This window comes from Accipiter gentilis, chromosome 28 (assembly GCF_929443795.1).
Source record: "Accipiter gentilis chromosome 28, bAccGen1.1, whole genome shotgun sequence".
Lineage (NCBI taxonomy): Eukaryota > Metazoa > Chordata > Aves > Accipitriformes > Accipitridae > Astur > Astur gentilis.
In genome coordinates, this window is record NC_064907.1 from 14052182 (window position 1) to 14073947 (window position 21766).

Below are 21766 nucleotides of genomic sequence, written 5' to 3' on the forward strand. Positions count from 1 at the left end.
GGCGGCGGGGCCGGGGTAAGGCGGGGGACGCGTTGTCCCCTCCCTGGGAGGGGGGAGAGCGGAGCCGGGCGGGCCCCTCCGCCTCCCCGCCTCAGGTGTGCCCCCGCGGCGGGCGGCGTGGCGCGGGGAGACCCGCGTTGTCGGGCGGGGAGGGCGCAGCCGGCGAGGCGGAGGTGCTCCGCCGCGGGGCTTTCTTCAGCCGGGGGATGGAAAGTGAGGGGGACCGTTGTTCTTCTGGAGAAAGCTGCGATCCTGAGGTTGTCTGCGAAAAACACTTGTTTAAATCCGAACCGTCGGAGTGCCTTGTTCAGCTGGCGTGTAGTCACCATCAATGTGCTTTCCCTTTGCATCAGAATGAGTTGTGCATCTGGAATACAGCGACTGCTCAGGTAAAACCACAATACATCCCTTCACAGGCTGCTGTTTCAGCAGAAGACTTGAAAGGAAGATAAAACCAATCATAACTGAGGGTCGTGTAGGAGTGTCAGGTTTCACTTTAATGCTGGGAAGATACGAGCATTTGTTACGAGCTTTGTTACTGTGATGAGAATAATATGAACTCCTGTGGTGGGTTGAACCTGGCTGGGAGATGTTTCACCACCCAGTCTCCTGCTCACTCCTTCCCAGCGGGGTGAGGGCGAGAATCGGACAGGCAAAAGTGAGAAGAAGTCACAGGTCGAGATAAAGATAGTTGAACAAGTGAAGGAAAGAGTGAAAAAGAAGAGATACAAAAGCAATCATTCACCACCTCCTACAAGCAGACCAATCCCCATACAGGCTTCGAGCAACAGCCACCTTAGAAGACCCCCCCCCCCCCCCCCCCCCCCCCCCAAAATCCCCAACAGCTTCTTCATCCAATACCCCAGTTTTATTGCTGAGCACAAGATCATATGGTCTGGAATATCCCTTTGCCAGTTGGGGTCAGCTGTCCTGGCTGTGGCCCCTCCCAGTCTCTTGTGCACCCCCAGCCTCCTTGCTGGGGGTAGGGGGGCCGGAACAGAGTAGGGAAAAGAGAAAGCCTTGATGCTCTGCACGCAGTGTTTGGCAACAGCCAAAACCCTGGTGTGTTATCAACACTGTTTTCCTCAGAAAATCCAAAGCACTGCACCGTGCAAGCTGCTATGAAGGATTTTGAAACAATAAAGAAAAATTAGTTACTGTTTTGTTAATTGCATGTACATTATCCATTTGTAATTTTGTATTGTTCATAATCTTAGTCTGAAGTGACTCATGTAACTCTTCTTTATCTACATTTGTCAGCCATTATGTTTGTCAGGACACCTCTACTCAATTTCTGCGGTGTCATTTGGAAGTAAAATCAATCCACTTCTTGTCTGCTCTGCTTCTCGTGAACGTGTGATAGTGTGGAATCTTGATGAATGCACACAGAAGGTGCAAGAAGGTAAGAGTATTATTTATGTAGCGTATACGTATTGTATATATAAAAAAAGAAGTGATGTAGAGGCAATCACTCACCACCTCGTACAAGCAGACCAATGCCCAGCCAGTCTCTGAACACAGGCCGCCTTAGAAGACAAATCCCCCAGCACCTCCTTTTCTTCCACTATGACTTCTATAAAAAGATTGTTATTTCTGCGTAGCATGCATTAGCCACTAAGGATCAGCAGCCCTAACAGTGATAAATACTGCTTCATTTCTCTGTTGCTCTTCTTTGGCAATGCCAAGCTGAATCAAGCCAGTAGTCCAGCCAGTCTGGCTGTTGTCCCAAAAGTCAGGGTTCTTCTACCCGGTGTGTAAAGAGCTGAATTACACACAGGATCGAGGTATTTCTTTATTACAGATTTGCGCAAAGCTACGTGGTATTCCACACAAAACTAGCTCACCCTACAATTAAACAAGCAGAATATTGATACAATTCAGGTCTACATATGCCATTTCTAAGTTCCCCCTTACAACTATCATTGGCAGTCATTTTATAATTATTCATTGAAGACCTGCTCTTGTTGGCTTAAAGTTTCCTTGGCTTGAATGAAAGTTATGGTGCTCTTGCATTTTACAGCTCATGCTCAAAAAGCATGGGAGGGGTGAAGCAGTTCATCCTTTAATTGAGTCAGTGGTCGTGATCTCCCCCTGCCGTCTTTACCTTTATCCTAGTTACTGTGAATTCTGCTGACTTCATGCTTGCAGCAGTCTTCCATTTTTGCAGCCTTCCTTGTTTCTTCGTTATCAGTCCCTGAAGTTCCTTGTTTGAGTTCCTCTCTGACCACCAAGGTTACAAGTGTTCCCCCTACTTGGCGAGGCGTGGAAGCCTACACACCAGTGCAGTTTCTTAAGCAAAACCAGTTAACTCTTTGATATTCTAGATTCCAATTAGCACGGCCGTCGCACTTCCTCAGCAGACCCCTCATTAACAACCGCCGCGGTCCCCGGCGCCCACCTGGCCCCACGCACGCCCCAGGCGGGTGCAGCCCCCGCGGCGGGGGCTGGGCTGGGCCGGGGCTGCGGGAGCCGCCGGGGCCGTCGGGGCTGCCGGGGGCGGGCGGCGGCGGCCCCGGGAGCTGGCCAAGGTGCTGTGCGGGAATCGGCGGGTCCTGGCAACCTGGTGGAAAGGCAGGGAAGCGCTGCAAAGGCAGTTAAGTTCTACCGCTGGGGAATAAAACGGACAGGAAAATTCTTACTCATAACAGCACTGCATAATTAACCATGCAGTGCCGAAATAACTAAATGCTACCTTTTCTGGAATATCTGCAGAACTAGTGTTTTATATCCTGCTTTGTCTGGTCCGGCCTCTGCTTCTGTCTGTGTCTGGAACACTGTTGTCATGTGTCATCCAATTTGGGAGGAGAGTGCATGACTGAAAGAGAGTTATGATGACACACAGAAACACAAGGAAAGCAGAAGTTCTAGTATCCTGACCGCCATCTTGGTTTGGAGCCTCAGCCTATGGAGTTAGATTCTAGGGAGCAGTGCTAACCCCTCTTTAAGCTTAAATCAGTTGGAAAGTAGAGGAATAATGAAAGTGGAAGAAAGGGAGCAAGAGCGCCAGAGTCACGACTCACTGGAGTCCCAGTGACACTCTGTCCAAAATATGTTGTTATGGCATGATAACTGAGAGGTATTACGGTCCTGCTTTGGTGTCAGTATTGAGAGTTGCATGGCATTGTCGAACACTATTAAAAGTTTCCTCCTTGTTACCTATAGTTAGAGATTTGCCTATGATTTAATGTGTGGGAGTTGTCTTTTGTACTCTACTCCATGTTGAATTTGCAAATCTACATATTATGAAAATTAATGTTGTGAAGAAAACTGAACAGTCTAAGTGCTTTTATAATAAATGAAATTATTACATTTTAATCCATGTAAGAGTAGCATAAAGAATCAAAGAATGCTTCAGGGACTGTGTATAAAATGGGACTATGAATTTGGAGGAAACAAAAATGGAAGTTAGGAATAGACGGTTAGTAGCAGACAGATAAAAAGGATGTATAGTTTTAATATAAAGACATACGAGAACCAGATTCTCTGCTGCTGGATTTTTTTCTTTCTCTTTTTCTCTCTATCTACAGGCTCTTCAGCAGATGCTGTATAGTCTTTCTCTCACCAGACTGTGCTCTGCATGGTCTTGGCATGTTTTCTCTGACCATATTCTTACCAACTGTGTCAAGGTAGTTAAAGAGTTCTTTGTGTGATTCATCTCTCCATCCTGGTAGACCACGTTAATCAATTGTAGAAACACTCCACAACATCTAGGATGAAACCTAGAAATGGACACATATAGTTGTTGTGCCTGTATCCTAGTTAATTTGTTGCCTATGAAATCCTAAAATTTAATGAGATGTCCAAAATCTCCTCACATAGTTAATGGTAGCATCATAAAATAGGGATCTGCAGAAACCAGCCTGCTTGAACTAGTGAGGTGACCACAATGAAGTTGTGAAGAGAGGGATGAAACATAAGCCTCAAGGCTAGTCTTATCATTCTACTCTGTAATGATATTTAGTGGTGTACTTACTCTTTTCAGCCCTTTCCCACAGAAGAATTAAAACCAAGAGAAGGAAAGTCCCCCTTGCTTGATGGCTGAGTGGCTGGGTTATTATCCTGGAAGAAGTATTTTTCAAACCCCTCTTTTGCTGGGCTTCAGTCAGGATTTCTTGCCTCCAAAATGAAGGTGGCACTACTTGGTTCCTTGGGCACATCACCCTACTGTCCCTGGCAGTCTTCTGTGGAAGTAGGATTTGGTGGGCACACCTTTTGTTAGTATCTCAAAGAGTACCAGACCATGTCTAGGCAACAGTACAGATGGAGGAATCCTGCTGGTGCACAGTTCCGTGCTTTGCTTTCCAATAACCTGGTATAAGTAAACTGTGGGTTGTTCTGTACATCTTCCTGACAGAAACTGGGATAGCTCTGTGGTTAGATAACTGCTATGCAAAGTTTGTAAGAATCTCACTGCACCACGGTTTTATATTTCATTGAGTCTCATTAACAATTAAATTGCTGCAGGATTAACACCTCAAGGAATTGTTATAGGAACTCTTTTGGGAACAGTGCTTCATGTAAGATTTAGTCCAGATGATCAACAAGTAGCGGTATGTGCTGGAACTCGGATCTACATGCTAAGTGCAAAGGTGAGATACCATTCTTTGTAGCCATGGTACTGGTATTTCTTTAACTGTTTCACTTTCATATAAAGTCATGGTACAGAAATGTCAGTATAATTAAGCAAAAGCATTCATTTTTCTCATGTAGATGAAAATAAGTATGAACTAATGCTTGATAATGCACCATATACCAGATAGAAGACCAGATTTAAAAAGTTGAAATGAAACAATATCTCAATAACTTAGAAGAAGAAAACATTCTGAGGACATCTGAAGAATTGCTCCTATATCATTCATTCTGAAGAAGCAAATGTAATACATAGTGGTTTTGCCAGCAGGATGATATACAGGGCTGCAGTTTCAATAAGAAAAATCTTATTGAATTAATATTCTGAATCCAAATCTGTCAATTTTTAGCAACAGTTATTAATTATGAAAACATAAAAAAAATTGTCATTTTTAGTTTGAAATCTAATCTGTTTTTATTTTGCATTGACTAATCGCAGATTGAAGATATACTAGCTGAATTGGATGCCCACCTGGCTCCAGTGACTGCTGCTGAGTTTTGCACATGGGAGAAAAATATTCTTATATCAGTGTCAGAAGACAGAACCTTTAAGGCAAGGAAATTGTAGAGCTGCACTTCAAAAAAATGTAATTTAGTGAATATGTGAAGTAGTCTTTTTTTCCCTTTAAATATTTTCTGAAGATTAAGCAAAAATCATCTTTGACTTTATAGAGAACAGAACATTGTTCTTAGAGTTGCTTGGGAAATTATTTTTAAAATTAATTACTCTTTTTTTAAAAGAACAATTCAGATTTTGTATATTCAAAACTTTTTACAGCGAAGTGTTAACTTTGGTGATTATTATCATCTGCCAAATGGAAAGAAAATATTTTGATCAGTTTGGCTGTAACTGAAATGTTTCAGGTATGCTGAACTGAATGAAAGCATTCCACTTTGAGTCTGCTGACATTGACTGGAATTTTCCCTTTCAGTAACATTGGTTTGGGTTATTGCATGTAATGGCCGGGTTATTGCATACTGGTAGGATTTTTTTCCAGACAACATTTTATATAATGACATCATGGATTGCTGCTGCTGTACATGATGGCAACTGAAGACAACTTAGTAAGGGGAAAGAAGGAGCCTGAGTGAACCCAGGTGTATCTCCCAGGCGATACTGGGATGGGTACCTCAATTAGATACAGTTTAGTCTACTAGTGATTGTCCTCTGTATGATTCTAAACATACCCAAACATTTGATTCTACAAGCTTAAGTAAAATTAAAGCTTTCTATATCAAAGGTTTGGTTGGGTTTTTTGGGTTGGGTTGGGTTGGGGTTTTTCCCCCTAAATTTAATCTTTATATAACTCTCCGTTCTTCAGAAAATGTGATTTTGATTTTTGTCCTGGTCTTGGACAAAAAAAATGCAAAGATTGAATTGGAATTTTAGGAAATATTAATAATTCTGACTTTCTGATTGATTGTTTCTTATTTAGTTTATGTTGATGTAAGAAATTAAATCAAGGTAAAAATGACTGAAGGAAAAGATCCATATGCTTCTTCATATTAATATAATGAAGACATGATAAATTATACAAAATCCTAATGAATAAGCTTTGGTGTTGTTTTTTTTTTTTTTTTTTAACCTTGATAAATGTTGGGACTAAAATGACAATCAAATGAAAATATTTTGCAAGTGCCTCAAATAATTTAGTAAGGAATTCTTCAAGTTTTATTTTCTCTGCCTGATTCTGTAGGTCAGGGGTAATTCTCTGAGGGCAGTCATGCTGGAGTCTATGACAGTTGGCTCCTGTGATTGCAGGACTTGCAGTGTTCAAAACCTTATACTCCCCTAGCCCTTTTACATGGCTAAAGAAGTGAAACAGATGAGAAGCTCTTCAGATGAACTTGTGAAACAAGATCTTAGGAAACAAGTTTTCAGAAGAATGATGTTTACATTCAGAGAGAAATGAAACAAGAACAAAGAGAAAACCTTGGGAGGTAAACAAAGGCTCCCAGCCATGTTCACAAAGCAGGGACTGTCTAGCTGTGATTTTTTTTAATCCCAGCTGTGATAGCTGTGATAAATGTAGTGGAATTACTTGTGGAGAGGAAAGCTCATAGAAGTAACAACATGAGAGGAAAAAATTGGTTTTATTTAGCTTTCTTAATCAACTATTAGACATAGAATGCATCACTTAGAAACAGTCATGTTAATAATGAAAGCTGACTTATATGTGAGTCTATAGATCATAATAAGTATCATTATTATTACTAATGACCTCGTATCCCAGAGCCCAATATGAAAATTGTGAAATTATGCAAGCTTCCTATGTGAAATCTAGAACCAGTTCAAATATGTCTTTCACTAATTCAGCTTAAGTCCCTAAAAGATCAACCTAAGCAAAACCAATAATAATTATTTTGTGTATCCATACCAGGTGAGTTTCACCTTTTTCATTACGGGTACTTATCAATTAAACAAAGCCCTATGTAGTTAGAAAAAAATGATGCAAAAAATCCTTATCGTATTGCATCACTTTCAATGGCTGCATTTCTGTGTTTTCACCACATGATGGCCGTTGAAGTTTGTGTTTTCCTTAAAGATCTCAGTAGGTGACTATCTTTACTTTTTTTTTTCCTAAAGGTGTGGGACTATTCTACCGGCCAGTTAATATATCAGTCAGGAGTATTAACGGGTAAGTTTTCTTTCTTATATATACTTTTTCATAGAAAAATGGAAAAGCCCTTAGCAACACAAAGGCTGAGGCAAAAAAAGCATTGTGCAACCGTAAGAATTGCAGTAATGGGTTTCTTTCAACTGTCTTTATGAATAGGAGGATTCAATACTGAATCATGTATTTTAATTAAATATCTGATTTGTGTCTACTCTGGCAATAATTTTATCTTTTTTGAAGCAGCATTTCCTTTGCTAAGTCTGCTAATTGATGAAGAAAATAAACAGATTATTACTGGATGTGCTGAGGGACAGGTAAGAATTACCCATTAAACTTAGTCTCTATGTCAAAACAGTCAACTATGTTCAATGTATCTGTCTATAAAAAAGCTTCACAATCTGCATACATGTTTTGAACTGTTACAACATTTATTTTAGTAAGCATAATTCAATGCTTTGAGCATAAACCATATATAGTATATAAGACCCCTATTACAAAATGGAAATGTTTCCTGAAAACCAGGGGAGTTTTTAAGAGCACAATCACTGATTATATAAGAAGACTACACTGAGAGGCTAGAAATATATCTGTTTTAAAAGAAAACAAGGTGAAAAATAGGATTCTTCTATTTTGGCCAAGGAATGAAAGACATGACAATAAATGGAAAAGACTATGATTTCAGCATGTTGGAATTCTAAACAAAATGTGATAAATGTCAATATGCATTTTGCCTCCTCTTAAATGTTAAGAATATATTTACATGAGATTTTCCAGCTGTTTTGTTCAGTGTTACCCTTCAGTGAATTGTGAAGGAAATTAAAGATAGACTATAGTGGTGCCTAAAAAGAGAAAGGTATAAATGACATTCATGTACATGACTCAGTGAGCAATTACATGCAGGTTACCTGTGACTTTTAATTGTGTGAAATAGTCTATGAGGAGTTTTTTTCAAAGACATAAACATGTGGGAATTAGATGTGCAGTTTGAATTGATAATGGATGCTTTTGCTAATATTGAATATATCCTTTGATAATCTTAGAAATGCATATAATTGAATTTCTGGTCCAAGGTGAGATTCCAGATACAAAAATTCATTAGTTACATCAACAGCTTTAAATATTGGATCTTTAGTTTGTATTCATGTAAGCTTTATGTTTAGTGTCAAAGGTTATTGAAATTGCTTTTTCTTTTTCTTGCAGCTTTGGATCTTCAGTTTAATCAGTGATCATAATTACCGTTGTGTAGCACATATCAACTTAAAGAAAGCGCAAGAGAAATTCTGTAATAAAGTGTGGAAATCTGGAAAAGAAATAGGTAACACAGTGCTTCTAGAATGCTGTTTATGGTATATTCCAGTTGTTATTGGCTACTGCTTGTGTGCTTTTTATACCATGAGAATTTATTATAAGTTGTAGAGTTATGAGTCTCAGACTGTGACATGGAATTCTTACTGAAGCTGGTATGAAGTTGGGTATTGGCATATCTGGAAAAAATTATGCATGTTTGTCTGTAATAAAATCTTGGCCAATTCATCTGCTTATAAAACATTGTATGATGTGAACTATTAACTATTTGGTTTTTATTGAATTAATTGCCCAAGGCTTCAGTGAGAACAGAACCAGTGCCTAAAATTTCATTGTCTGAAGTGGAGTACCATTTCTCAGTTACCTCTAAAGCTTCTAGAAATTTATTTTTTTTATTTATTTTATTTTTATGCATACCAGTGCCTCCATGATATGATATTTCTCTGGCTGTGGTATTTCTAGTGGTATAACACAGAGTATTTAAGTCTTTAAAGACTGCACTGGTAAACTCAGCAAGGTGATTCCATGTTCCCAAATGAGGCATTCAGACCACCTGCACGCTAGCTGAAGTGAGTTGAGGTCCTGCTAAAGGCAAGCAAGAGGGAGATTTCTTTAGGGAAATAGAGATCTGGTTTCCCTTGCTTGCTCTTTTCTGGCTCCAAGGACTGTTGTATTCTTAGCTGCCTAGTAGTCCAGCTTCAATAATTCTAAGGTCCTAACCTAATGAGAAAGACTGCTACAGTTATTATTATTTAAAATATATGGATGTCACTTTCATCTTCAGATGTTTGAAAGAGAGTGATGTAGTGTCTGTGCCTAATGCTGAATTCGGTGCTAGTAGTTCCTAGGTGTGAACTGCACATGCACAACGGTTTGGAGACTCCTTGGGAAGGCGAAACTGAGGTGACTTTCCATCTTGGTTTTGGATTATGTTGTAATTTTAGTGTCAAGGGAACTTTAGTGTCCAGGCTAAGTGGAAAGGTACCCAGCATGTTTAAGGGTTGTTGGAATATGGCTTTCAGAGTCACTTTTTGAGATTAACTCACCTACATTCTGCCAACTCCTTTTCAGTTCTTAAGTAGGCTCTTTGGATTTTATCTCTAGGTATTTAAAAGAAGATGGTACTAAAAATAACATGTTAATGAGGAAAGATATTTCAAGAGGGCTGGCTCTTAGGATATATCCATATTTTGATATAGAAACTTCTTGAGTGTGGTCTTAGTTCATGCTGCTTTACTACTTCCAATTCTCCCTTATTTCCTATCTGTTTCCTTTATTTCACTGGTTTTTTTATAGCTAATATTGTTGATTGTCTTCCTTAGGTGAAAGGCAAAATACTTCGAAGTTTTGCAAAACACACAACCTGAGACCAGAAGGATCAGTGGAAACATCATTGCCTATCCTCTTAATTGAACACTGTGACTTTTTAGTATGTTTCCATAATCAAGAAAACATGTAAGTCCTTTAAGATACCACCAGGTATTTGGCTGTAATCTATTCCTAGGAGTTCCTATTGGTTCTTGGATTATTTTCACTGCAACTTACTGTTTTTTAAAAAATGCAATAGGAAAATCAAAGAATGTGTTTAGTGATCTGCAGGTTTTTGTGGCCTACTTGTAGGCAGATAATATACACAAACTCATACAAAGTAAAAAATGGTTTCTAATCGGAAAAATAATTTTATAAAAATGGCATTGGGAATATTCATTTCAGCATCTATTGATACCAGTTGATCAAGGAAAATCAGTTAAAAAAAAAAATTAAGAAGCCAATAAGAATTAAAAAGCCAAATTTATTTTTAGTTTACTTTCTTAAGGAAATAAGTCTGATGCAGCCACTGTGTGCTTTTGTCAGTTTGCCTTCCAAATTTAAATAACTTTTGAACTTCGTAACCTCTTCTAGCCAAACTTCTGTCAGAGACACAGACATTTCAAAGCATGATGTTTTTACTCCTTTCCATGGAATTAGTTGGCCAGGCAGAGGAGAGATACCTAAATTAATCCTTATGTTGAATTTCTTTCCTGAAGAGAAGTTTAACCATATTATCAGGCACCTGGGGATCTATCTATTTAGGATACTGCAACAAAAACTGTCTCATAGAACCACTGGGTTTTGTTGTTATTTATAATTGTCATTGGATAAATTTCTCACCACACCGTGTTTTAGGAAACTCTTGTTCCACCCTTTGCCCTGTGGTGGGTTGTACAGGGATAACTGATTAATCCTCTGGTTAGATATATGAACAGTTTTTGATAAACAGCAAATCAAAAATCCAGCAGTCCTGGATCATTTTGTTTGTCTCTATGTCAAGTTGAAGTAATTATTAACAAACAGTTATTTTCCTGATGCCTATGTTTTCAGAATGACTACCATTGAGAGGAAGGAAATGGTGATTTTTAAGATGTACATCTGAGACATACTTTAATGGAATGTCAGAACTCTAAGGCCAGAAGATGAATTCTTACAGTCAGTTAGTCTTACTGCATGTATAATACCACTCTCAGATCATCAAAACTTTGTCTTTATAAAAACTGTATGTTTGATTTAACTACAGAACATCTTTAAAGATGGCTAGTTTTCCAGTGGTGAAGAATCCACCATGTCCCTAGTTAAGTTGTTCCAGCAACTAACTCATTCCATTTTACTTCTAATCTGAATTACCCTCTTTTCATGTACATTTATTGGCTCTTACTATGTTTTTTATTCTGACAGTCTAGAGGCAGTTACTATCAAGTTCCCTCCTTGCATAGCAACTTTTAGCTCATGAACAAGTTATCTCTACACTTCTGGATAAAACAGTTTGCACCTTGTATAAGGCATGTTTTCTGTAACATTTTTAACATTTGCTTTTGAACTTTTTCTGAAATTCAATCTAATTTCTTTTTCAATGCCCTTTTTGGACATGGTTGCTTGAAATGGATCCACAGTAGTAGGTTAGTTGAAATAATTTTCTGAACTGAGATAATGTCACTTTTCAATATCTACCTGATATTGCCTGGTATTGTACATCTAAGGACAATTTACTCTTTCAGCTATCATGTCACAGTTGGAGGTTTTGTTCTGCTTATAAACAGCCATGACCATTAAATTCTTGCTATTAAACCAGTTCCATTATCTTTTGTTTTTAGAATTCTGTATTTAGAAGTATTTTTCTGTTTAATTTTTAAATTACCATGTGTTGGTTTTAACAGGTGGTTCAGATTTGTCTGAACAGTCCCTGATTTACCACTTTTCCTGCCTGCAATGAAATGCAACAATTAAACATTTTTGCAACACTGATGTCCAAAAAATTATGGGTCTCATACTTCTCTAAGCTTTTTGACATTGAGTAATTTCATGACAGTGGATGGCATTTTATTATTGTAAAGTGGGTGTGAGATCAATTTCCTGTATATATCACTTGATATCATTGTTCACAATAACTTGATAGTGCAACTTCTTTATAAATAGTTCAGAGAATTCACAAATTAAATCAGTCTGTTACTGCCATGCATGAAAGTAGTGCAAACCACAAATCAAACTATACAGAGCACATAAAAGTATCACAAACTAGAATTTAATCTGTCTTTCCCACCCTGTTTTTTAAAGTATTTGACTGTTTCTGTGTTTCTGTTGTGGTTTTTTTTTCTTTTCTTTTTTAATAAAAAAAGTATTAAGCCACTGTTGTGAGTCTTTCCATGCCCAGTTTCAGCTTTATATTTTCCATATCCTTACTTCAACTCTTGTGGTCTGACTTTACAAATCAAACCAACAAGGCTACTCAGTCTTATTTGGAAAATTTTTTAAAATGTTGATGTCAATTTTTATTTACTGTGGCATCAAAACATTTCTATTTTTTGATAATGACAACTGTTATTTTGTTATTACCACCTTATGCTTGATAACATTTCTTCTGTCAGGGTGTTGACTGAAATTGTAACCAGTTGGTCTACTCTGTGGTGTTTGCGAAGGCTGGATTTCATTTCCTAACTGCAATACTACTGCCACTAAGCACAGACTGGGACAGACATTTCAGGCTTGCCTGTGGTTTTTTCACCTTAGTTTGTGCTGGTTTTTCTCTTGTACTTTAGCTATGTACAATCACACCTTAAGTTGCACTTCTTTTTGTGTGTTCATATTACAGGTGGTAAAAGTAAGAATATATGTGGATTTGTCTCTTTGTCTGAATTTACTCTTCATGTATACAGTGCTTTTGCAGCATCTCCCAACTGTTACAAGCCACAGTAATTTTTTGAAAAAAAAGTATTTCCTATGCTGTTTTTGACTTGCCGTGAGCCCTGACATAAAGACAAGGATTGTGTTCTGTTCTTAGTTTACAAAACTTCAACAATTTTGATTGAAACTTTTTACTTCAAGCAAGCTGCAGATTTAAAGAAACTGCTGTAAATTTAAAATCTTTCTTTTGTGTGGTTTCTTATTGTTGTTGTAGTGGGACTGGGTAACAAGTATTAAAAAACCCCAATTGCTGTGTCTTGTATGGTAACAAGAAAAGCTTCTTTATCATACTCAGATAAGTTTTTCTCTTCTTTTTTTTTCAATAGGTATTCTGCCCTGAATACTAGCTATTTTTGGATAGGAAGTTCTACTGGCCTGTTCATAATTAATTTGGCAAACTTTGAATTAGAAGCTTTTTTATCTTACAAAGGTATGATTATAAGATATCCAACTACACTGTAATAAGATTGCTTTCCTTTGTTATCTGATATAAATATAAGAATTAATTTGTGAAATAGCAGAATACAGTAGAAACTAAGTGTTTTTTTAAAAATGTTTTTTCCAATTAATTTTTGTATGTTTTTCTGGCACTACTGACTTGTCTCAGAAGATGTGTCGGCACTAGATTTCTGTAGTGGCTAGCAATTAATTTTTATTTGATTTTCCATTTCATGAGTGTTAATTGCAAGGAATATTATTCTACTCGTACTTTACAATGTGGGGGTAAGCTAGAAGGATATACACTGAAGCCAGTGGATTATGTAGTATGACTATTTTTTTTTCCTGTCTTAGAGATGATATTTTTTTCTTTTGAAATGCAAATACAAATTTATAGCACTATGTTCTTTTTGGTAAAGATTACAGTAACCTCAGCATTCGGTTTGCCAGATCGTGTGCATTAACAAGGAAGGCAGTTAATGGAAAGGTGAGTATACAGTAAATATTTATTTAATGAATGTTTACATTTCCATTTATTTTCAATAAATATTAATTACGCATTTTGTTTACAGATTAATGTACACATTTGTTTTGCTTGATGTGAATTACATAGTAGTTTCTTTGGAGAGAGCTGATTCTTCTTTATGGAATCTACTAGTTTAAATACCTGGATAGTTTTAAAGCTCTCATAGTTTGTATACTGTCCAAAGTGATTAATAAGCAAAAAGTGAATTGTTTTTTATAGTGTTCAGTGTGTACCCTGAACATCAAGAATGACCATTGGGGAAGCAGAGGCAATCTTTTAGGGGAAAAAAGATATAAGCATTGTTACACCTTGTTTCTTAAACAAATGTTAGGATGAGCTGCTTTTGAATCCTTCCAAGAAATCTGTGAAAACTGTTTGAGTTGTGAGAAAATTTCTGTGGAAAGTCACTAAAAGTGCTTTTAAGGAAATGAAAGGCATGCTTGTCTGTATACTCCATTTTTTATGTTAGTTTTCCTACAGAACTAGCTCAGTCTAGGCCCTTCTACATATTTAACATAGCAGTGTTTTGTTTTAAAGAAGGATTTCATTTTAAATTCAACTCTTAGTATGTTCTTAGCATGTCTTTGAAACCAATCTTTCTTCTGTGTGTGCTTCTTTTCTCACAACTCTTACTGCAGAAATATCTCTGTTGTGGAAGGTATTGGAATTTCTGTGACTGTACGTGTGCACGTCTGTTAAGACACACATTTAAGCAACATAAGCATACTTTTGAAGGAGTGCATTAACCTTTTTTTACTGCTTAATACTCTGCAAGACTAAACCCATGGATATTTTTTACTAGTTTTCATAAATGACAGAAAGTGATTTCATTTTCCATTACAAATGCTTCAGTGTTGGAGCTTAAATTATGAAGTAAATGGAGTGTTATTTTATGGTATAATTGCTGCAGGTTTTATGCTTGATCACCTCAATGTTTGAAGGTATGATTGCTCTGTTGGAAGTTAATGTTGCTGCATTGGTGAGAACTCAGCAGAGTGATTTTCTTCTACGTGGAGACAAGAACAGTCTGTTGGTTATTGCCAGGTACAGTATAACTAAACGTTTTTTTCCTTTGAGTTGGATTATGCATTTGTTTTCCTGACACTGAAGTGCAGCAGATAGTTTTGTACAGTGCTATTTGTTGACGTGGTTTTATTTTATTTGTTTTCCTGTCATGCTTTAGTTGTACTGAGTGGGAGAAATTACAGAATCACAGAATGGTTGAGGTTGTAAGGCACCTCTGGAGGTCATCTTGTGCAACTGCCATGCTCAAGCAGGACAAACTAGAGTCAGCTGCCCAGCACCATGTCCAAACAGCTTTTGAATATCTCAGAGGAGGGACACTCCACAGTGTGTCTGGGCAACCTGTGCCAGTGCTGAGTCACTCACCCTCACAATAAAAAGGTGTTTCCTGGTGTTCAGACCGAACCTCCCGTATTTCAGTTTTTGCCCATTGCCTCTTGACCTGTCACTGGGCACTGGGCACAGAGCTTGGATCTACAGTCTTCCTTACAGCCGTGTACTGGGGCATGGGGTTGTTCATCCCCCGGTGCAGGACTTTGTACTTCCCCTTGTTGAATTTCATGAGGTTGCTGTCAGGCCATTTCTCCAGCTTGTGGATGTCTCTCTGGATGGCAGCACAACCTTCTGGTGTATCCTCTCAGTTTTGTGTCATCAGCAAATGTGGTGAGGGTACACTCTGCTCCTTAACCCAGATTATTAATGCAGATGTCGAACGTAATTGGACCCCGTATTGACACCTGGGGTACTCCACTAGTTACTGGCCTCCAACTAGTCTTTGGGCCACTGATCATCACTGTCTGGGCCTGCCTATTCAGCTGATTTTCAATCCACCTTACTGTGTGCTCATCTAGCCCATATTTCATCAGCTTCTCTATAAGGATCTGATGGGAGCCAGTGTGGAAAGCCTTACTGAAGTCAGAGCAGACAATATCTACTGCTCTCCTCTCATCTACCAAGCCAGTAATTTTATCATAGAAGTTTATCAAGTTGATCAAGCCTGACTTCCCCTTGGTGAATCCATGCTGACTACTACTTTCTTGTCCTTCATGTCCCTGTAAATGATTTCTAGGAATATACTGACATCTTGAAGACAATAAAAACCCTACAATATACACTGAAGTGAAATGCAGATTTCAGTGCTTGTAATAAATTCATCAGTTAATATTCACAGAAATGGGATTTACCACGTAAATGCAATGGTCTGTGAATCTAGTCAGGGCCAAAGCTTGTCTGTGCTGCTGGGTATCTGAGCTGATAACTAATCCACTATGCCTTATTTGTATTTATGAAAATCTCACTAGTATCACACATACACACACAGCTAAAAAGAAGTTTTGACACCTTTTCCTAATCTAATGCATTTGTCCATTGCATTGATCAGGGCTTTTTTGTTTGGTTTTATAACTTAGGTGTTCTTTATTGACAAATTCTCCATTGTGTAAAGGTTTAAAGAAAACCATGAAAGAACCTTCTAATAAAACACTTGGTAAGTATAAACCAATCTTGAAATGAATTAGTGAAGTTATATTTTTAAAAACAGTAACTGACTCACAACTGGCTGGTGCCTAATACAATCAATATGTTTATTTCTGTTTTAAATATATATTGCATTATATTTTTATTTTAGTAGGAAGAATTTTATACTTCTAGTAGTATTTCATATCCTACATATCTATTTGTAGAGAAAATGATGGTAATAAGGCATTTTTCTTCTTTCAGAAACAATACTCTGAGAACTTTCTCTGGATTTAAAAAGAGTTAAAGAGTGTAGAATGTTTAATTTTTTCATAAGTCATTCTTTTTCCATAGCATGCAATATATCTTTCTGTATTTGTCCTTTCTTTCTTAACTTTGGTTTCCTGTTTTGGTTACTTTTATTGTCCTGAATAGTCTTTTGTCAATACCTGCAAGTTTAGGAAGTTAATTTTTGCCTCAATGTCCTACTGTTTAAAAAAAAATAAATCTGACTTCCAGTTGTTGTAGGAGCACTTGTAGCTTTTTTTGCTTAGCAACAGTAAAGCAAAGTCCAAAAAATAGTTACAAAATAATTTTTTCATTATCACCTTTTCTTTAGAAAAGATGTAAAAATACTGGTAGCTGTAGACATGGAGAAATAATCCATTTTTATTATATTGATTGTACTTGTTGGACTTGTTAGAATGTCAAAAGCTATATCGTTAGTCTTGTATGATATTCTGAGAATGCGTCTACAGTGTTTTAGCTAGGATTCTAGGCAGCTTTGGACACCCAGCACTGATACCTGTACTACTCTTTTTGACACTTCATGCTCAGACAGATTAGGTGCTCTAGGGAAATCCTGTGGTCTCTTATGGCAAGTGGGAGCTTCCCGGGCAGGACCCTTTCCTGCCTCATTGCTACAAAAAGAGAAAAGATGGCTGGTGGGAGTTGACAGAGCTTCTGTCCTCAGCATAGGTAAATGTGTCCACAAGATCACTGCCAATGCACCTGAAATTTTTCTCCAGGAATATCAACAAGATTTCTCCCTTTACAACATGTTTTGATTAGTTTGTTTCTGCTGATATGAAAAGCTCATATTTAGTTTTGGGCTGGAGGCTGCCCTGCAGGCTTCTTAGTACAGCAGTGTGAATGCAGACGTTATTAATGAATTAAGCCATGTAAACCCCCAAACATTTATGTGTACGCACCCACCAGTTTGTTAATGATCTTTAGATGCATTCCATATTCCAAATATAAGGTGTGAATACATTATAGCTAGTGCATATAAAGTCTAAGCATAAAATAGGCAACTAGAAAACACAGTTGTGAATGAATGATGAAACAACTTCCTCAGAGCAGTATTCTTGTTAATTCAAAATTTAAACTTCCTACTCATTGATATGATTGGAGGAGGGATGTTATACAACATAACAGTTCATATTTCTTTCCTTTTCTCAGTAATCATTATTTTAGAGTGATTGGTCATAAATGTGTTTTATAACATAAGGAGACATCAAATATTTCTACTGTGCTAGCTTAACTGTCTACCCTAACTGTAAAAATATGTTAAAAAAAAAAGTAAATTATATTATTTTACTATAGGAGTGAAAAGCACAGTGAAAGATCAGCCACTGGTTTTCCATTATAAAATTAAGTCATCAGGTTATACAGCAGCACCACGGTGAGTAGGTACATTATTATTTTGTCTGTTTCATTGGTGTGTGATATTTTGTCACATAATAGACCCATGTAGTCTCTTGACTGAAGTTAATCATCCATGAAAACAGATATGATGTTATCAAACAAAATAATTTTAAAAATATGTCATAAACCAAAATTTTCACAGGTTCTGGTCAGTATTCAACTTCCTTCCAAAATCTGTATTAGGCACTCTGTCTCATTCATATTAAACTCTTGTGTCTTTAGCTTTACAGAAAGAAATTTCAGAACTTTCTATGAGTGGACTTTGACCTTCAGAATGCAGTATCCAACAAATAACTCATAGAAAGCAAAACTTAGGTGCAAACTCAAGCATTAGATCATTAGAAAGTTATCTTGTCATCAATGTGTACATTATCTTACCTACTGACATTACTAGTAGACATAAATAGTAAGAAGGAAGTAGGATTGTTCTTTGTTTGAAATAAACTATTTCTCTCATTTAATGTTTCATATAGGAGAGTCTGTGTTCTTTCTTGTAGAATGACCATGTTTTCTCCAAATAATAACCTGAAGAAAAATGAGGTATCGAAGTGGAAGACCAGTTGTAAATGGTAGGTAACCCAACAACTCCATTAGAGGATGAACAAATTAAAATGAGGATAAATACAGTTGTATAGGAAATATGGTTTGTAGCTTCTTCTCTCACTGGAACTTTTTAGTTAGGTGTATCACTGGAACTAAAATGCTTCATAACTTTGCTATAAAATGACTGCGGCAAGTGATTCAGTTTATCAGACTATAAATCAAGAGTAAGTCTTATGTATAAAAGAAAATACACGTATCTATTTTCTTAGATTTTTGTTGCTAGAAAGAAGAACAGGTGCTAAATATGGTTGGAAGCATAGTCCTAATATGTTCTTAAACAGCAATTCCAGTCAGAAAAATAACTGAATGTGGCACAGTGAGACTTAGTGATTTCAGATCATATGCCTCATTCACCCCTAAAATCATATTATCTTAAGCTAATGCAAGCTTACTCTACTGGATTTAAACAGAGTATACATAATGGTACAATTTGACCAGTGGATTCATCATCACTGTGGACACAAAGAATGAATGGGTTTTTTTAGAGCTGGCACTTTTATGTTAATTGGCGTGGCATGTTAAATGGGGATATTACACACATTTTTTCTCTTTAGTATTATATAGAGTCTTTGTTCTATGTAGTACAAACATAAAAGTATAGAATTATTCATTCCATCATTTTTCTCTTTTTAAAAAAATGTTAAAGTGTTAAAAAAACACTTATTAGCTCAAGACTAAGTTTTTGTAAGCCTTGCACACAAAGGCAAGCCTTTGAGCACTTCCGATAATTTCAAGATTGCTTTGCACTATTTTATGATAGGTTAAGCTGCTTAGCACTTCAAGTTTTGTGGGTTTTTTTTTTTAGTATCTTGTTAAATAGGTTATCAGTGTAATTCTTATTTTAACATATGGAGATATTTTTCATATTGCTTATTGTCACAACAAGATAGAGTTTGCATTCTTTACTTATATTAGGTAGGTATGCAACTTAAGAAGCTTGATTTTATGTACAAGTCCATGTTAATTCTTGATCTCATGAATTCATAACAGTTGGTGATAGGAGTAATTTTAGTATGACAATTTAAAATTCATTCTGCCTCTTATCTTGGATTTAACATAGGTTTTCCAGGAAATATTTACATGAAGATGTTTAGAATAGCTCCCAAAGTACATTTATTTCACAATTGAAATGAAAATGTACTGAGTTAAGGTATCTTAATATTTTTTTTCCTCTCTTTCTCTTTTTTTCCTTCTTTGAAGTAAAAATAAAGAATATCCATTGGAAAGTTATCCTCCAATCAAATACGAGAAAGAGATATCTGTTACTTGTAAACCAACCCCAATTTTTTGTGTTCAGTATTCTGGTACGTACGGGCTTTATAAAATGTACAATTGTGTCAGTGTGCAGAGAGAAAAACAAAATTTGTGTGACATGGTATATTAAGACCATGGATTTACTAGGTAAATTCCCAGAAAACTGTCTGATAATACCATGTACTGTTTGATCATAATTTTTTAACTTGCAAAACCATGCAAGCTGCTAACATGTATGTAAAAGGATTCTAAGTCTCTGAATTTACATCTTGTTTCCTTTTGGACTTATTCTATGACTTTCCCACTACAACTTGAAAATTAGTAGTCTAACAAGTTCTTTTATTAAGGAATTTATTTTCTGAGACAGTTAGTGTCATTAGGGTGTACTAAAAGCTGAAGCTCTGTTTCAAAAGAATCAGAATACTCCAATTTCTTATGTAAACATTATTAAGTTTTTATGTATTAAAATATAAAACAAAGAATTCTTCCATATAATCCGAAAAAGAGTATTTTTCTTAACTGCTTTCAGGAAGTGAATCTTGTAATAGGTTTAGTAATTTCCAATCCACACAAATATGATTATACAGAAACCACTTCTTAGACTAGCAATCAAATATATTACCAAGTATATAATCATGTCAATGTACACTCTGCAAACCATAATATTTTCAAAGTATGTAAAAATGTAGATCTTTATAAATATTTTGAGGACAAGAGCGACTTTCATCTTCAAGAAATAAAAGCAATTCGATGCAATCAGTAACTTCTAAAATATATTCCAGCCATCTCTCTGTTCCCTAGAGAACGGGAAGAAATTATTTTTATGGCTCCTGAATGAAATTGGTTGCAGAGAGCTTATTTCTAGGAATGTTATGTGCGCTTAAAACTAAAAGTTCTTTTTTTAGCAAAGAAAAGCATCGCTATAGCTTCAGTAATATATTTTAAGTATCAATCCTCTTTTACTTACCCTGAGGAAGGAACATCTTTCTCTGTCTCTCGCACTCACACACATGGACACACAGGCTTAAACACCACAGTTTAGCAAAACAAAGTTTAGCAAAAATTGCAGAGATTCTTTTTCTTGAAGTAAAAAAATCATATTATTGTAAGCTGGTTAAAGAGGTGTTCTGTTATTGTTGTAGTCTGTGTTGACCAGATGGTTTCTAGCTTTACAATACATTTGCTGTTGCAAATCTGCAACTTGGAGCTGCAGCTTGGAACAATCTTTCAAGTGGTCTTTGTAAAGTGTGAATCACTATAATTAATATTTATGTGCATCTTTAAACATTGTAGACAGAAAAATTAAATAAAAAACTTAAGTAAAACTTAAGAGGTTGTAAAGTTGCATGAGTGAGTTAATGCAAACCTGGTTAGATTTATTAAACATCCTTTTGTAGTATTGGAGGCATTACAGTTTATGACTTGTTGCTGTGTTAGAAAACAGTTTTATTCAGGATTTGAGATGATGTTCCATTAAACAGGCTTCCAAAATTCTATGCAAAATTATTTTCTCTCATTCTGTATGCACAAGAATGTTTATATATTGTTAATTCTGTGTGTGTGACTTACCTTGTACCAGTTACCTGATATATTTACCAATCAGCTCTCATGCTGAAAATACATGCTGTCAAAACTTTGGGTAAAGTGAGGGAAATCTGCAGAAGAGCACGACCCTTTACCTCAAAGACTTCATACCTTTGAGTTTGTGGGGCATGCATTTTTTTTAATACTTTGTCCAGGACTACTTATTTTTGTGATGGAAATATTTAACAGCATTATTTAGTATGTGCAATTACTAGTACCTGGAGAAAAACTCAACTGAAATATTGCTTGTCAGATAAAATGAAAAATATTTTTATAAAGTAGTTCTCTCCTGGTTTAGTATACTGGTGCATTTAATAACTGATAGCAGAAAAAAAGATTCTGGAATGCCTCTTCTTAGCATATACCCACATTTAAGTGTGTCTCACTTAAAGTTCACTTTTAGTAGATG

The 21766-nt window shown here is 36.4% G+C and overlaps 1 protein-coding gene across 1 annotated transcript in view; it reads left to right on the forward strand.

Moving 5' to 3' along the window:
- The first annotated feature begins 206 nt into the window (after nucleotides 1-206).
- The window catches only part of WDR27 (WD repeat domain 27), a 132428-nt gene continuing 110868 nt past the window's right edge, over nucleotides 207-21766 (forward strand). The window contains exons 1-15 of the mRNA XM_049830926.1: nucleotides 207-389; nucleotides 1261-1402; nucleotides 4465-4589; nucleotides 5069-5182; nucleotides 7217-7268; nucleotides 7488-7561; nucleotides 8448-8562; nucleotides 9875-10007; nucleotides 13094-13197; nucleotides 13625-13692; nucleotides 14642-14775; nucleotides 16164-16240; nucleotides 17815-17893; nucleotides 18414-18485; nucleotides 19720-19823. Coding sequence (XP_049686883.1) covers nucleotides 207-389; nucleotides 1261-1402; nucleotides 4465-4589; nucleotides 5069-5182; nucleotides 7217-7268; nucleotides 7488-7561; nucleotides 8448-8562; nucleotides 9875-10007; nucleotides 13094-13197; nucleotides 13625-13692; nucleotides 14642-14775; nucleotides 16164-16240; nucleotides 17815-17893; nucleotides 18414-18485; nucleotides 19720-19823 — 1576 coding nt within the window. The remainder of the gene's footprint in view (nucleotides 390-1260; nucleotides 1403-4464; nucleotides 4590-5068; nucleotides 5183-7216; nucleotides 7269-7487; nucleotides 7562-8447; nucleotides 8563-9874; nucleotides 10008-13093; nucleotides 13198-13624; nucleotides 13693-14641; nucleotides 14776-16163; nucleotides 16241-17814; nucleotides 17894-18413; nucleotides 18486-19719; nucleotides 19824-21766) is intronic.